This window comes from Pristis pectinata, chromosome 3, assembly GCF_009764475.1.
Source record: "Pristis pectinata isolate sPriPec2 chromosome 3, sPriPec2.1.pri, whole genome shotgun sequence".
NCBI lineage: Eukaryota > Metazoa > Chordata > Chondrichthyes > Rhinopristiformes > Pristidae > Pristis > Pristis pectinata.
The window spans coordinates 144516128-144531567 of NC_067407.1; the positions used below are offsets into that span (position 1 = coordinate 144516128).

The 15440-nt window shown below is 49.7% G+C and overlaps 1 protein-coding gene across 1 annotated transcript in view; it reads left to right on the top strand.

Moving 5' to 3' along the window:
- Positions 1-1033: 1033 nt before the first annotated feature.
- LOC127568659 (EMILIN-1-like) overlaps positions 1034-15440 on the top strand; it is a 71380-nt gene continuing 56973 nt past the window's right edge. Inside the window, exons 1-2 of the mRNA XM_052012656.1 lie at positions 1034-1312; positions 1540-1744. Coding sequence (XP_051868616.1) covers positions 1584-1744 — 161 coding nt within the window. The 5' untranslated portion in view covers positions 1034-1312; positions 1540-1583. The remainder of the gene's footprint in view (positions 1313-1539; positions 1745-15440) is intronic.

Below are 15440 nucleotides of genomic sequence, written 5' to 3' on the forward strand. Positions count from 1 at the left end.
CTCAAGCCCTCCAGTCCCTGTAACATCCTCATGGAGCTTTTCTGCACCTTCCAGTTTAATGACATCCTTCCTGTAGCAGGGCGACCAGAACTGTACACTCCAGATGTGGCTTCACCAGCATCTTATACAGCTGTAACATGACTTCCCAACTCCTGTACTCAGTTTCCTGACTGATGAAGGCAAGCGTACCAAGCGCCTTCTTCACCACTTTGTCTTACTTAGACAGTTTGTCTAACTTGGGTTCCCACTTTCAAGGAACTATGTACCTGTACCTCTAGGTCTCTCCGTTCTAAATACGTCCCAGGGACCTACCATATACTGTGTAAGTCCTGCCCTGGTTTGCCTTACCAAAACACAACACATCACATTTATCTGAATTACACTCCATCTGTCAATCCTTTGCCCACTTTCCCAGTTGACCCAGATCCTGTTGTAACCTTAGACTGCCCACACCTCCACCGATTGTGGTGTCATCCACAAACTTACTGACCGTGCCACCTACATTCTCATCCAAATTGTTAATATAGATGACAAACAACAGTGGACCCAGCCCCGATCCATGCGGCGCACCAGGTCTGAACGACACCCCTCACCACCACCCTCTGACTCCTTACCACCAAACCAATTCTGCATCCAATTGTCTGGCTGGCCCTGGATCCCATGTGATCTCACCTTTGGGACTAGCCTGCCATGTGGGACCTTGTCAAAGTCCATGTAGACAATGTCACCCACCCCGCCCTCATCTATCTTCTTGGTCAAATCTAGTAGGTGATGGGTGAGTGTGTAGGGGTTGGTGGGTGTGTTTAGGGGTGTGTGTGTGTAGGGTGTGTGTAGGGGCAGGTGTTTGTGTAGGATGGGTGGGTGTGTAGGGGTCGGTAGGTGTGTTTAAGGTTGTGTGTAGGGGTGGGTGTGTGTGTAGGGGTGGGTGTGTGTGTAGGGTGTGTGTGTAGAATGGGTGGGTGTAGAGGTCGGTAGGTGTGTTTAAGGGTGTGTGTGGGATGGGTGGGTGTGTTTAGGAGTGGGTGTTTGTAGGGTGGGTGGGTGTTCTGACGAGAGGTCAGTGGGCAAGGGGTTCTCAATGTTGGGTCGGGCGCCGCTCCGAGTCGCGGGAGGCGGGGGTTTCCTGAAATAAACCGCACTTGGCAGCAGATATTTTTCTTACATTCCGGAGCTGAGTTTAACAAGGAACAGATGTGAGCGAAAGAGAAAAACAGAGCGGCGGGAGACATCGAGGGAAACAGAGGAGGCGGCGGGTCGGAGGAAGCGGCGAGAGCTCAACGCCAGACTGGATGAAAGTTCGTCGAAGATCGGGGTAGAGTTTGTCGCGTTGAAGGTCCCGACCCGCTCTGTCCCGGGAGGTCCCGACCCGCTCTGTCCCGGGAGGTTTCTGACCCGTTCTGTCCCGGGAGGTTTATGACCCGTTCTGTCCCGGGAGGTTTATGACCCGTTCTGTCCCGGGAGGTCCCGACCAGCCCGGTTGGGCACTGGGAACGGGGCGAGGCGTCGCTTGTGCGTTAAACAGTTTGTGACTCCCACTAGGAAGTTGTGATCCGGGGCGTGGGTCGACGTTCGGGGACAGCGGGATGCCGAACTTCGCCGCCGCTTTCTACCTCGTCTCCCTCTTGCTCTGTGCCGGTGGGGTGAGTTACTCCCAGAGGTACAGCCTTTACTCCGGCGGAACCGGGCGGCAGAACGCACAGGACAGTCAGCCGGGAGTGGGACCCCGGGCCACCAGCAGATACAGGTAATGGGGGGAGAGGAGGGAGGGGAGGGGAGGGGGGAAAGGAGGGAGGGAGGGGAGGGGGGAAAGGAGGGAGGGAGGGGAGAGCAGGGAAGGAAAGGGGAAGATGGGGAGACGGATGGAGGAAGAAGGAGGGAAGGGGGGAGGGGGGAGAGGAGGGAGGGAAGGGGGGAGGGGGAGAGGAGGGAAGGGGGGAGGGGGGAGAGGAGGGAGGGAGGGGGAGGGGGAGAGGAGGGAGGGAGGGGGGAGAGGAGGGGAGGGAGGGAGGGGGAGAGGAGGAGGGGGAGGGGGAGAGGAGGGAGGGAGGGGGGAGAGGAGGGGAGAGGAGGGAAGGGGAGGGGGAGAGGAGGGAGGGAGGGGGGAGAGGAGGGGGGAGAGGAGGGAGGGAGGGGGGAGGGAGGGGGGAGAGGAGGGAGGGAGGGGAAAGGAGGGGAGAGCAGGGAGGGAGGGGAGGGAGGGAAGGGGAAGATGGGGAGAGGGAGAGAGCGAAGGGGAAGTGTCGGGGCAGGGAAAAGAGGAGCCGCTGAAACCGGCCGTCGGCGGGAGGTTATTCACACCCGATCTTCATCTGTGGGAACAATTCTTCCGTCTCTTCGGCCGGTTGACTCTGGGGCGGCTCTTTCCTGAACCTCTCCCTCTCCCCCGTCCAACCGTTTCTCCGCTCCCCCCGAAAGCTCCCATTGAATGTGTCGTTACAGGTGGCTTTAGCTACCCCCCATCCACCCCCCACCCCACCCCCTCCCACCTCTACCCCCCCACCCCCACCCCTGCCTCCACCCCCACCCTCACCACCCCCCTTCACCCCCCATCCCACCCCCTCCCACTCCCACCCCTGCCTCCACCCCCACCCCCACCCCCGGAACTCTCAGAATTTTCTCTGGTCTAAGAACAGCCACCTCCTGTCCGGTGGAGCTGCGGGGAGAGGGTGGCTGGTCAGTCGGCAGACAGATTGAGTTGAAGGGCGGACAGTGCAAGCATTCGGGAGGGGCAACAGGTGAGGAGAGACATAGAGAAGGCCAGGGTGTCTCGGACCCTCCTGGGTGGAAGAACAAGGTTAACGAGCTGCCTACTTTCTTAGCCCAGCATGGAATATAAACCGACCGAGTCTTGCTGGAATTGGATACAACTGGTGTTGCAGTGTTTTTGACTATTTTGAAGATGGGGATAGGTAGGTCCGTGATAAGGAGGGTCAGCAAAACTGCGGGGTTGAGGTTAGCCAGTGAAGAGCCGCCAACCGGCCTGGCCCCACGTCTCAGGCAGAGGATAGTTACAAACAGGGGTTATAGAACGGGTATGAGGGTACTGAAAAAATAATTAGGAGGGCAAGTGAGGGCCTGAACTCCCACTGGCATCAAGGGTAAAGAAAATCCCAAATTATCAGTTTGCAGATGATACGAAAGTTGGCGGTGCTGTGGATAGTGAGGAAGGTTGTCTAAAGCTACAGCGTGAGAGAGATCAGATGAACAGTTAGCCTGAGTGTTGGCAGATGTAATATAATCCCCAGAAGTGCACGGTGATGCATTTTGGGAAGGCAAACAAGGTTAGCAGCACACAGTAACTGGTCGGTCCCAGGGACCCTTGTGTACCTCCAGAGGTCTCTCAAAGTGGCAGCACAGGAGGGAAGGTGGTAAAGAAGTTTATGGGCTGCTGGCCCTCATTGTTGATGCCATAAAATGTATTGGTGTTGGTATTGATTTATTACTGTCACTTGTACTGAGGTCCAGTGAAAAACTTGTCTTGCAAACCGATCGTACAGGTCAATTCATTACACAGTGCAGTTACATTGAGTTAGTACAGAGTGCATTGAGATAGTACAGGTAAAAACAATAACAGTACAGAGTAAAGTGTCACAACTACAGAGAAAGTGCAGTGCAATAAGGTGCAAGGTCACAACAAGGTAGACCATGAGGTCATAGTCCATCTCATTGTATAAGGGAACCATTCACTTGTCTTATCACAGTGGGGTAGAAGCTGTCCTTAAGTCTGGTGGTACGTGCCCTCAGGCACCTGTATCTTCTACCCGATGGAAGAGGAGAGAAGAGAGAATGACCCGGGTGGGTGGGGTCTTTGATTAGGCTGGCTGCTTCACCAAGACAACGAGAGGTAAAGACAGAGTCCAAGGAGGGGAGGCTGGTGTCCGTGATGTGCTGGGCTGTGTCCACAACTCTCGGCAGTTTCTTGTGGCCTTGGGCAGAACAGTTGCCGTACCAAGCCGTGATACATCCAGATAGGATGCTTTCTGTGGTGCAAGAGCTAGGATGCCAGGTTACAACTTCATAAAACCTTGGTTAGACCACAGCTGGAGCACTGCATGTAGTTCTGGTCTCCACACTACAGGAAGGATGTGATTGCACTGGAGAGGGTGCAGAGATTCACCAGGGTGTTGGCTGGATTGGAGGACTTCAGTTATTGGAAGAGATTGGACAGGCTGGGCTTGTTTTCCCTGGGGTGAAGGAGGCTGAGGGCTGAGAGATGGACTCTTGACTTCACAATCAACCTTTTTTGACCTTGCACCTTATTGTCTGCCTGCACTGCACTTTCTCTGTAGCTGTGACACTTTACTCTGCATTCTGTTACTGCTTTTACCTTTACCTACCTCAATGCACTGTGTAATGAATTGATCTGTATGATCAGTTTGCAAGACAAGTTTTTCACTGTACCTCGGTACAAGTGACAATAATAAACCAATTCCAATACCTGGTACAGGTTGAACTGAGGGACTTGTTCCCATGCTGTATAACTCCATGAATCTATGACTCCAAGTATATAAGATGATGAGGGACGCAGACAGGGTAAATAGTCAGAATTTTTATCTCATGGGAGGGGTATCAAAAACAAAAGGGCATCCAGGACAGTGTAAATGTAGGGGGCATGATTAGTACATTTAAAGATGATATAAAATTGGCAGTGTTGTTGATAGTGAGGAGACGAATCAGGCCACAGGTGATATTGATGTGGGTAGGACAATGACAGATGGACGGTGTGGACAGGTAACTGATGGTCAGCTCAGCGACAGTGGGCAAAAGGGCCTGTCCTTGTCCTTGTACTGAGTCCATGACTGTACCTGTGACGAAGGGATGGGGGTGGGGTCTGTCCCTGTACTGAGTGAGTCCATGACTGTACCTGTGACGAAGGGATGGGGGTGGGGTCTGTCCCTGTACTGAGTGAGTCCATGACTGTACCTGTGATGAAGGGATGGGTAGGGTCTGTCCCTGTACTGCGTGAGTCCATGACTGTACCTGTGATGAAGGGATGGGTAGGCTGGGCTCATCTTCAATGGAACAGAGAAGGCTGAGGGGAGATTTAGTGGAATTGTCCATGTATTCCTTAAAATAATAAAGGGGTTTCATTCTGGAAAAATGTTTTGTAGGTTATGGGATGTTAGTTTTCATAAGTCGTGGGATCGAGTTTAAGAGCCACGAAGTAATGATGCAGCTTTACAAAACTCTGGTTAGACCACACTTAGAGTACTGTGTCCAGTTCTGGTCGCCTCATTATAGGAAGGATGTGGAGGCGTCGGAAAGGGTGCAGAGGAGATTTACCAGGATGCTGCCTGGATTAGAGAGTATGGATTATGAGGAGAGACTAAAGGAGCTAGGGCTTTACTCATTGGAGAGAAGGAGGATGAGGGGAGACATGATAGAGGTGTACAAAATATTAAGAGGAATAGATAGAGTGGACAGCCAGCGCCTCTTTCCCAGGGCACCAATGCTCAAAACAAGAGGACATGGCTTTAAGGTAATGGGGTGGAAGCTCAAGGGAGACGTCAGAAGGAGGTTTTTCACCCAGAGAGTGGTTGGTGCATGGAATGAGCTGCCTGGGGTGGTGGTGGAGGCCGATACGTTGGTCAAGTTCAAGAGATTGTTAGATAAGCATATGGAGGAATTTAAGATAGAGGGATATGTGGGAGGAAGGGGTTAGATAGTCTTAGGTGTGGTTTGAATGTCGGCACAACATGGTGGGCCGAAGGGCCTGTATTGTGCTGTATTGTTCTATGGTTAAAATTTATATAGTAAATTGTTTCAGTGATAAAACTCTGGTTGTGTCCCACAGACTCATAGAGATATACAGCAGAGAAATGGCCCTCACAGCCCAGCTCATCCATGACAACCGTGATGCCTATTTATGCTAAACCCATTTGCCCATGTTTGGCCCGTATCCCACTAAACCTTTCCTGTCCATTTACCTGTCCAAGTGCCTTTTAAATATTGTAACTGTACCTGCCTCACCCATTGCCAGCAGCTTGTTCCATGTACTCACCACCCTCTGTGTGGAAAAACTTGTCCCTCAGATCCCTTTTAAATCTCTCCCCTCTCACCTTAAACCTGTGCTGTCTGGTTTTAGACTCCCCTACCCTGGGAAAAACAGTCTATCTATCCTACTTAGGCCCCTCAATTTTATAAACCACAATAAGGTCACCCTTCAGCCTCCTATGTTTCTGTGAGAATAAACCCACTTTCCTTATAACTACAGCACTCCGTTCCAGGCAACACCCTAATGAACCTCTTGTGCACTTTCTCTCTATTGCTACCACATCCTTCTGATAGAAGTGTATAAAATTATGAGAAGCATAAATAAGGTGGATAATCAAAACCTACCTCATGAGAGGGGTATCAAAAATAATAGGGTGTAGGTTTAAGGTGAGAGGTAAATGTTTAGAGGGGAACTGTGGGGTAATTTTCCACAGCGGGTTTGATATCTGGAACGTACTTCCAGAAGCGGATGGATCAGCAGGAGAGAGAAAGGAAAATCATTTGCCTGCATTAGGTTCTCACTCTTCAATACCTAATCCATCCAGGTTCTCACCCATTTTCCAACTCCCCCTCCCCCAGCCCCTGTCACATATTCATCCCCCTCCCCCACCTGGTTCCACCTATCACCTTCCAAGCTCTACATCCAGCCTCCCCTCCCCCACCTGGTTCTATCTCCGTTTTTCTCTCTCTCCACCCCCGCATCACCCACCAACCGCTGCCTCCCAGCTCCATCTACCCATCCTCTACCTCCTCACCTGGCTCCACCTATCACCCACTGGCCCCTGCTTCACCCCTCCCCCTCCCCTCTTTAACCCACCCCTCCTCCCCTCCACTCTCAGTCCTGATGCAGGGTCTCCACCCGAAACGTCGATCATTTCTCTGCCTCCAGGGACGCTGCCTGACCCACTGAGTTCCTCCAGCAGATTGTTTCTTGCTCCAGATTTCAGCGCCTACAGTCTCTGTTGTCCCCTGTACACAATCCATTGCAGCCTGACCACTCTTCTGTACAGCTGCAACATGACATCCCAACTCCTGCACTCACTGCCTTGGCCTGTAAAGGCAAGTGTGCCGAACACCTCACTACCTGATCCACCTGTGTCGCCGCCTTCAGGGATCCGTGGATTTTCAACCCCATATCCCCTTGGTCAAAAAAAACCCGAGCACTTAAAAATGCACCAACATGTGTATCTGAAATAATAAAATATTGTTTGGTTGATAATCAAATTTTAAATCAGCATAATTAAAATATTTGTAATGTATAGGCACTCACAAAGTGAAACATACCCGTGCTGCGTTGCTCTAGGACTCGATGACCCATACACGGTTCTGAGGAGATGACAGGGTGGGCACACCCTCTTGTGGGGGAATTTAGAACTGCAGGCCGTCCCGGGTAATGAACAGGTTCTGTTTTAACGGACGTCCGTAAGTCGGAACATACACAAGCATCACTTGATAATGGTAACCATAGCCCCATGGTGTGGTCGAAATGGCATCAAAAGCATGTGACATAAGAGGGAACAATTGCTAAATGTGGGGAAAGAGGAAATTAGTTACAGAGTCGTGGAGAAATAAAACAGATACAGGCCCTCGGACCCAACCAGTCCATGCTGACCACGGTGCCCACCCAGCCAGTCCCAACTTCCTGTATTCAGCCCAAAGTTCTGGGGTTGTCGCAGCAAAGCGATGTGCATATGCCAGAATTTTAAATTTAATAATATTGTGAGAGCTTGTTTGTGTGTGTGTCCGTGAGTCCTGTGTCCATAGGTACGGTGTCCGTGAGTCCTGTGTCCATAGGTACGGTGTCCATGAGTCCGTGAGTCCAGTGTCCGTGAGTCCGGTGTCCATGACTCTGGTGTCCATAGGTACGGTGTCCGTGGGTCCGTGAGTCCGGTGTCTGTGAGTCTGGCATCCGTGAGACCAGTGTCCATGATTCCAGCGTCCGTGACTCAGGTGTCCATAGGTACAGTGTCCATGGGTCCCTGAGACTGGTATCCGTGAGTCCGATGTCCATGGGTATGGTGTCTGTGAGTCCGGTGTCCATAGGTACAGTGTCCGTGGGTCCATGAGTCCGGTGTCCGTGGGTCCAGTGTCCATAGGTACGGTGTCCGTGGGTCCGTGAGTCTGGTGTCCGTGAGTCTGTGAGTCCGGCGTCCGTGGGTCCATGACTCAGGTCTCCGTGAGTCCGGTGTCTGTGAGTTTGTGAATCCGGTGTCCGTGAATCCGGTGTCCTTGGGTCCGTGTCCGGTGTCCATGAATCCAGTGTCCTTGGGTCCGTGAGTCCGGTGTCCATGGGTCCGGTGTCTGTGGGTCCAGTGTCTGTGGGTCCACTGTCCGTGGGTCTGTGGGTCCAGTGTCTGTGGATCTGCGGGTCCGGTGTCCGTGGGTCCGGTGTCCGTGGGTCCGGTGTCCGTGGGGCCGGTGTCCTTGAGTCCGTGAGTCCGGCGTCCGTGAGTCCGGTGTCCGTGGGTCCGGCGTCCGTGGGTCTGTGAGTCCAGTGTCTGTGAGCCCAGTGTCCGGCGTCTGTGGGTCCGGTGTCCCTGAGTCCGGCGTCCGTGGGTCCGTGAGTCCGATGTCTGTAAGTCCGGCGTCCGTGATTCTGGCATCTTGATTCCGGCGTCCGTAAGTCCAGTCTCCGATGAGTCCGATGTCCATTATCTGGGGTTGATCTGTGGGGGTTAGTGAAGCTGCAAATGGCTCACCCGTTTGAGACGGAGATGAGGCAACATTTTCTTCTCTCAGTGGGTGTTGAGTTTCTTCCTGAAAGACTGTTAGAAGCTGAGTGTTTAAGTATCTTTAGGGCTGATAAGTAAGGGGATGGGAGGATACTGGGGCTGCATGCAGGTGCAGAGTTGAGGTCGCAGTCAGGTCAGCCATGGTCTTATTGAATGATGGAGTAGGCTCAACAGCTCATGTGGTTTCTGCTGCTCCTAATTTGCGGAGGCTTTGCATGTTGAGATGGCAGTGGGAGGTGAGAGGGAGTTGTCAATGGTGATGGATGGTGGTGGAGGACTGGAGATTGTGACATTGATGTCAGCGTTATTCCAATGATTGACTCTGGATGGCTGGTGAGCAAGGCTTATGAAAGGTTTCAATGGACATCTCTCCTTCTCTTCATTGATAAATTTCCTTACCTCAAAGCAAAGCATTTCCATTGTGTGGCCACATCTTTTTCTGCCCTCTCTGTTAGGATCATCATCCTTGAAGATGTCTATTGCTTTCCCAGTATGGCTGATCGTCTCTGAAAGCCTCTTTGAGATGTTAGAGGTGGAAAATTTTGATGGTATTATACATTATTCGGGGTTAGATAGATCAGGATAAAATATCAGCACATTGTGGGCCGAGGGGCCTGTGCTGTGCTGTAATGTTCTGTGTTCCTCGAGTCTCTCCATTACAGTCTCCTTTTTTTCCTGTATCATCATCAAACTCGGGACGGCATTAATTGTGACAAACTATCCACCACCGTACCCTTTCCCCAAAACCAACAGCAATGAATAGGCGTCTATTTCTAATTGCCAATTGTGTTAAAAGTCAATTTCCTGAATAGGCAGCGGTTTGTGTCAAGAAGTGCTCAGTCTATTTCAGCACAGTGGAAAAGTGATCTTTGTTGACACAGCTGTCCTTGGGATTTCAGTTGCCTTCCTTGCTCATATTCATATAATCTCCCTCTCTTTGCCACCTAACATTAAGGACTGTTCATTATATGAACACATGAATTAGCAGCAGGAGAAACCACTCTGCCTCTCAAGCCTGTTCCACCATTTGATCACGCTTGATTCAATTATAACCTCAACCCTGTCACACCTTTGCTTATCAATAATCTATCTATCTCTACCTTAAAATTATTCAAAGTCTCTGCTTCCACCACCTTTGAGGAAGAGAGTTACCTGGGCAACTCTCTGAGGGGAAATATATTTTACCTCATCTCTTCCCGATGTGGGTGACCTTTGGTTTACATTTCCCCACAAGAGGAAACATCCTCTCCACATCCAATCCTCAAGGCCTCTCATGGTCAATTATGTTATGATGAAGTCCCCTCTCACTTTCTTAAACTCAAGAAGATTTCCGAAGCATTCAAGGGGGAGGGTGAGCAGCCAGAAGTCGTGGTCCACACTGGTACCAATGACATAGGCAGGAAGGGTGATGAGGTCCTGCAAAGTGAGTAGGTGCTAAGTTAAAAGACAGGACCTCCAGGGTGGTGATCTTAGGATTGCTACCCGTGCCACGTGCTGGTGAGGCAAGAAGTAGGAAGATAGTGCAGGGGATGGCGCAGGAGGGAAAGCTTCAGATTTTTGGATCATTGGGCTCTCTTCCAGGGCAGGTGGGATCTCCACAAATGGGACAGTTTGCACCTGAACTGGAGGGGGACCAGTATCCTTGCGGGAAGGTTTGCTCGTGCCGCTTGGGGGCGGATGGGGTAGAGTTGCAGGGGGGTGGGACCAGTGTCAGGGCAGCAAGTGGAGGGGCTGTGGGGAAAGTAGATGTTAAGACCACAAGCAAAGACAGAAATTGACTGGTTGATGAGCGTGGTTCTGAGATATATCTACAGTATTTCAATGTAAGGAGTATTGTAGGTGAGGCAGATGAACTTGGAGCATGGATCAGCACGTGGAATTATGATGCTGTAGCCATTAGTGTGACTTGGTTGCAGGACGGGCAGGACTGGCAGCTTTGGGGAAAGGGGGAGGGGTGGCATCACTCATCAGGGAAAATCTCACGGCAGTGCTCAGAGAGGACATACTGTAGGGCTCAACTACTGAGCAATTTGGTTGGAACTGAGGAATAAAAAAGGGACGACCACATTAATGGGACTATATTATAGACCTCCCAAAAGTCAGTGGGATCTAGAGGAACAAATTTGGAGACAGATAGCAGACAGTTGCAAGAAATATAAGGTGGTGATATTAGGTGATTTTAACTTTCCACATTTTGACTGGGACTCCCATATTGTAAAGAGAATGAATGGGATCGAGTTTGTCAACTGTGTTCAGGAATATTTCCTCAATCAATATGTAGAGGTCCCAACTAGAGAGAGCGCGATACTGGATCTTCTCAGGGAACGAGACAGGGCAGATGACAGAAGTGAGTGTAGGGGAACACTATGGATCCAGTGATCATAATTCCATTAGTTTCAAGATAATCATGGAGAAGGATAGGACTGGTCCTCAGGTTGAGATTCTAAATTGAGGAAAGGCCAGTTTTGATGGCATCAGAAGGGATCTGGCAGGTGTAGATTGGGATAGGCTGTTTTCCGGCAAAGGGATGCTTGGTAAGTAGGAGGCTTTCAAAAGAGAAATATTGAGAGGACATAATCTGTATGTTCCTGTTAGGATAAAAGGCAAGGCTAACGGTTTAGGGAACCTTGGTTATCGAAGGATATTAAGGCCCTAGTAAAGAAAAAGAAGGAGGCACATTTCAGGTATAGGCAGTTAGGATCAAATGAGGCGCTTGCGGGGTATAAGAGAGGCAAGAGAACACAAGAGAGAAATCAGGAAGGTTGAAAGAGAACATGAGGTTGCTCTGGCAGACGGGGTGAAAGAGAATCCAAAGGGTTTGTATAACTATATTAAAAGCAAAAGGTAGCAAGGGACAAAATTGGTCCTCTTGAAGATCAGCGTGGTCATCTGTGCATGGAGCTGAAAGAAATGGGGGAGATTTTAAATGAGTTTTTGCATCTGTATTTACTCTGGAGACAGACACAGAGACTATAGAACTGAGGCAAAAGAATAGTGAGGTCATGGACCATATCCAGATTACAGAAGAGGAGGTGCTGAGTGTCATGAGGTGAATGAAGGTGGATAAATCCCCAGGGCCTGATGAGGTGTCCCCTCGGACCTTGTGGGAGGTTAGTGCAGAAACTGCAGGGGCTCTGGCAGAGATATTTAAAACATCCTTAGCCACGGGTGAGGTGCCGGAGGACTGGAGGACAGCTAATGTTGTTCCGTTGTTCAAGAAAGGCTCTAAGAATAAACTGGGAAATTATAGGCCAGTGAGCCTGATGTCTGTTGTGGGTAAATTATTGGAGGTGTTCTGAGGGGCAGGATTTCTAAGTATTTGGATAGACAGGGCCTGATTTAGGGATAGTCAACATGGCTTTGTGTAGGTCATGTCTAACCGATCTAACAGAGTTTTTCAAGGAGGTTACCAAGAACGTTGATGAAGGAAAGGCAGTGGACATTGTCTACATGGACTTTAGCAAGGCCTTTGACAAAGTCCCGCATGAGAGGCTGATCCAGAAGGTTAAGTCACTTGGCATTCAGGATGAAGTAGCCAATTGGATTCAACATTGGCTTAGTGGGAGAAGCAGAGTGGTAGTAGATGTGGTAGGTGTGTGGTAGATCAAAGGGACCTGGAATACAGATCACTAATTCCCTGAAAGTGGCATCACAGATAGATAGGGTCAGAGAGCTTTTGGCACTTTGGCCTTCATAAATTGAGTACAGGAGCTGGGATGTTATGTTGAAGTTGTACAAGATGTTGGTGAGGCTGAATTTAGAGTATTGTGTGCAGTTCGGGTCACCTATCAATAAGCTTGAAAGATTGCAGGGAAAATTTACACGGATGTTGCCAGGACTTGAGGACCTGAGTTACAGGGAAAGGTTGAATAGGTAAGGACTTTATTCCCTGGAGCGCAGGAGAATGAGGGGAGATCTTACAGAGGAATGCAAAATTACGAGGGGTATAGATAGGGTGAATGCATGCAGGCTTTTCCCGTCAGGTTGGGTGAGCCTAGAGCTAGAGGTCATAGGTTTAGGGTGAAAGGTGAAATATTTAAGGGGAATCTGAGGGGAATCTTCTTCACTCAGAGGGCAGTGCGAGTGTAGAACGAGCTGTCAGCGGAAGTAGTGGATGCGGGTTCAGTTGTAACATTTAAGAGAGGTTTGGATAGGTACATGGATATGGTCCGGGTGCAGGTAGATGGGACTAGGCAGAAAACTAGGTCGGCATGGACTGGATGGGCCAAAGGGCCTGCTTCTGTGCTGCAGTGCTCGATGACTCTATGACTCTAAATTTCGCTGATGGCAGTGGGGAAGAAGCTGTTGTTGAACCTTGAGGTGTGGTTCTTCAGGCTCCTGTACCTCCTGCCTGATGGCATCAACAAGACAAGGGCAAGGCCCGGATGGTGGGGGTCCCTGATGATGGATGTCGCCTTCCTGAGACATCAGCTCTTGTAGATGTCCTCGATGGTGGGGAGAGCTTTACCCGTGATGGAACTGGCTGAGTCCCACCACTCTCTGTAGCCTCTTGCGTTCCTGTGCAACCAGTCAGAGTACTTTCCACTGTATATCTGTAGAAGTTTGTCAGAATCTTCGATGATGTGCCGAATCTCCTTAAACTTATAAGAAAGCAGAGACGCTGGCACCCCTTCCTGTAATGGGGTGACCAGAACTGCACACAACACTCCAAATGTGGCCAAACCAAAGTTTTATTCAGCTGCAATATTAGTTCCCGACTTTTATATGCAATGCCCCGACTGATGAAGGAAAGTATGTTGTACGCCTTCTTTACCACCCTATCCACTTGTGTTCTTAAATGTAGTGATTGTATCTGACACCACAACTTCCTCTGGCAACAAGTCCCAGATATCATACATCCTCTGTACAAAAACTTTGCCATTAAATCACTTTAGGAAATGATAGGGCCCTGAGCAGCACTGATGTACAGAGGGATCTTGGGGTGTAAGTCCATAGCTCCCTGAAAGTGGCAGCACAGGCAGATAGGATGGTAAACAAGACATACAGCACATTTGCCTTCGTCGTTTGGGACATTGAGTTTGAAAGTCAGGAAGTCATGTTGCATCTGCATAAAACTTTGGTCAGACCACATTTGAAGCACTGTGTGCGGTTCTGGTCACCACAATACAGGAAAGATGTGGAGACTTTGGAGATGATGCAGAAGAGGTTTACCAGGATGTTGCCAGGATTGGAGAGTATTAGGTGTAAGGGGAGGTTGGACAAACTTGGGTTGTTTTCTCTGGAGTGCCAGAGGCTGAGGGGAGACCTGAGAGAGGTTTATGAAATTATGAGAGGCCTAGATATGGTAGACAGTCAAAGTTGTTTTCCCAGGGTGGTGGTTTAAGGTGAGGGGGGAAAGCTTAAAGAAGATTTGTGAGGCAAGTTTTTTACAAGTGGTAGGTGCCTGGAATGCACTGCCAGGGGAAGTGGTGGAAGAAGATAAGTTAGCAATATTTAAGAAGCATTTCGACAGGCCCATGAACAGTCGGAGAATGGAGAGATATGGACCACGTGCAGGCAGATGGGATTAGTTTAGATTGGTGTTGTGGTCAGCACAGATAGCGTGGGCCAAAGGGCCTGTCCCAGTGCTGTACTGTTCTGTGTTCTAAAACTCTTCCCTCTCATCTTAAACCTATGCCCTCTTGTTCTTGATACCCCAACCACTGAGAAAGCTTCTGGCTACCAATCCTATCTACGCCTGTTATAATTTTCTGTACTCTTATCCATTCCTAAATGAGTACTTTGCGCCAGTATTTCCCAATGAGAGGGACGTGGAGGATGGTGAGATCAATGGATCAGTATGGAGTGTGCTAATATGCCAGGGCATTTTGAGATAAAGGAGGAGGTAGTGTTGGGTCTCTTGAAGAAGTGAACAAGGTGAACAAGTCCCCAGAGCCTGATGGGATATACCCCAGGTTATTGAGAGAGGCAAGAGATGAGATTGCTGGGGCCTTGACCAAGATCTTCATGTCCTCTCTAGCCCCAGGTGAGGGCCTGGAGAACTGGCAAGTAGTTAATGTTGTTCCTTTATTCAAGAAGGGAAATAGGGTAAATCCTGGAAACTATAGACCGGTGAGTCTCCTATCAGTGGTAGGGAATCTTTTGGAGAGGGTTCTCAGGGATAGGATTTCAGAGCATTTGGAAAACCATGGCCTAATTAGAGACAGTCAGCATGGCTTTGTGAAGGGCACGTCATGTCTTACTAACTTGATTGAGTTTTTTTGAGGAGGTGACTGAGGTGATTGATGAAGGTAGAGCTGTGCATGTTGTCTACATGGATTTTAGTAAGGTGTTTGACAAGGTCCCTCATGGAAAGCTCATCCAGAAGATTAAGATGCATAGGATCCATGGTGAATTGGCCGTTTAGATTCTGAATTGGCTTGCCCATAGAAGACAGAGGGTAGTGGTCGATGGGACTTATTCTGGCTGGAGGTCCATGATTAGTGGTGTTCCACAGGGACCTGTACTGGGACCCCTGCTGTTTGTGATATACATAAATGACTTGGATGAAAACATAAATGGGTGGGTTAGTAAATTCGCAGATGATACAAAGATTGGTGGAGTTGTGAATTGTGTCGAAGGTTGCCAAAGGATACAGCGGGACATAGATCAGTTACAGATATGGGCAGAGGAATGGCAGATGGAGTTTAATCCGGCCAAGTGTGTGGTGTTGCGCTTTGGGAGATCAGATGTAAAGAGACAATACACAGTTAA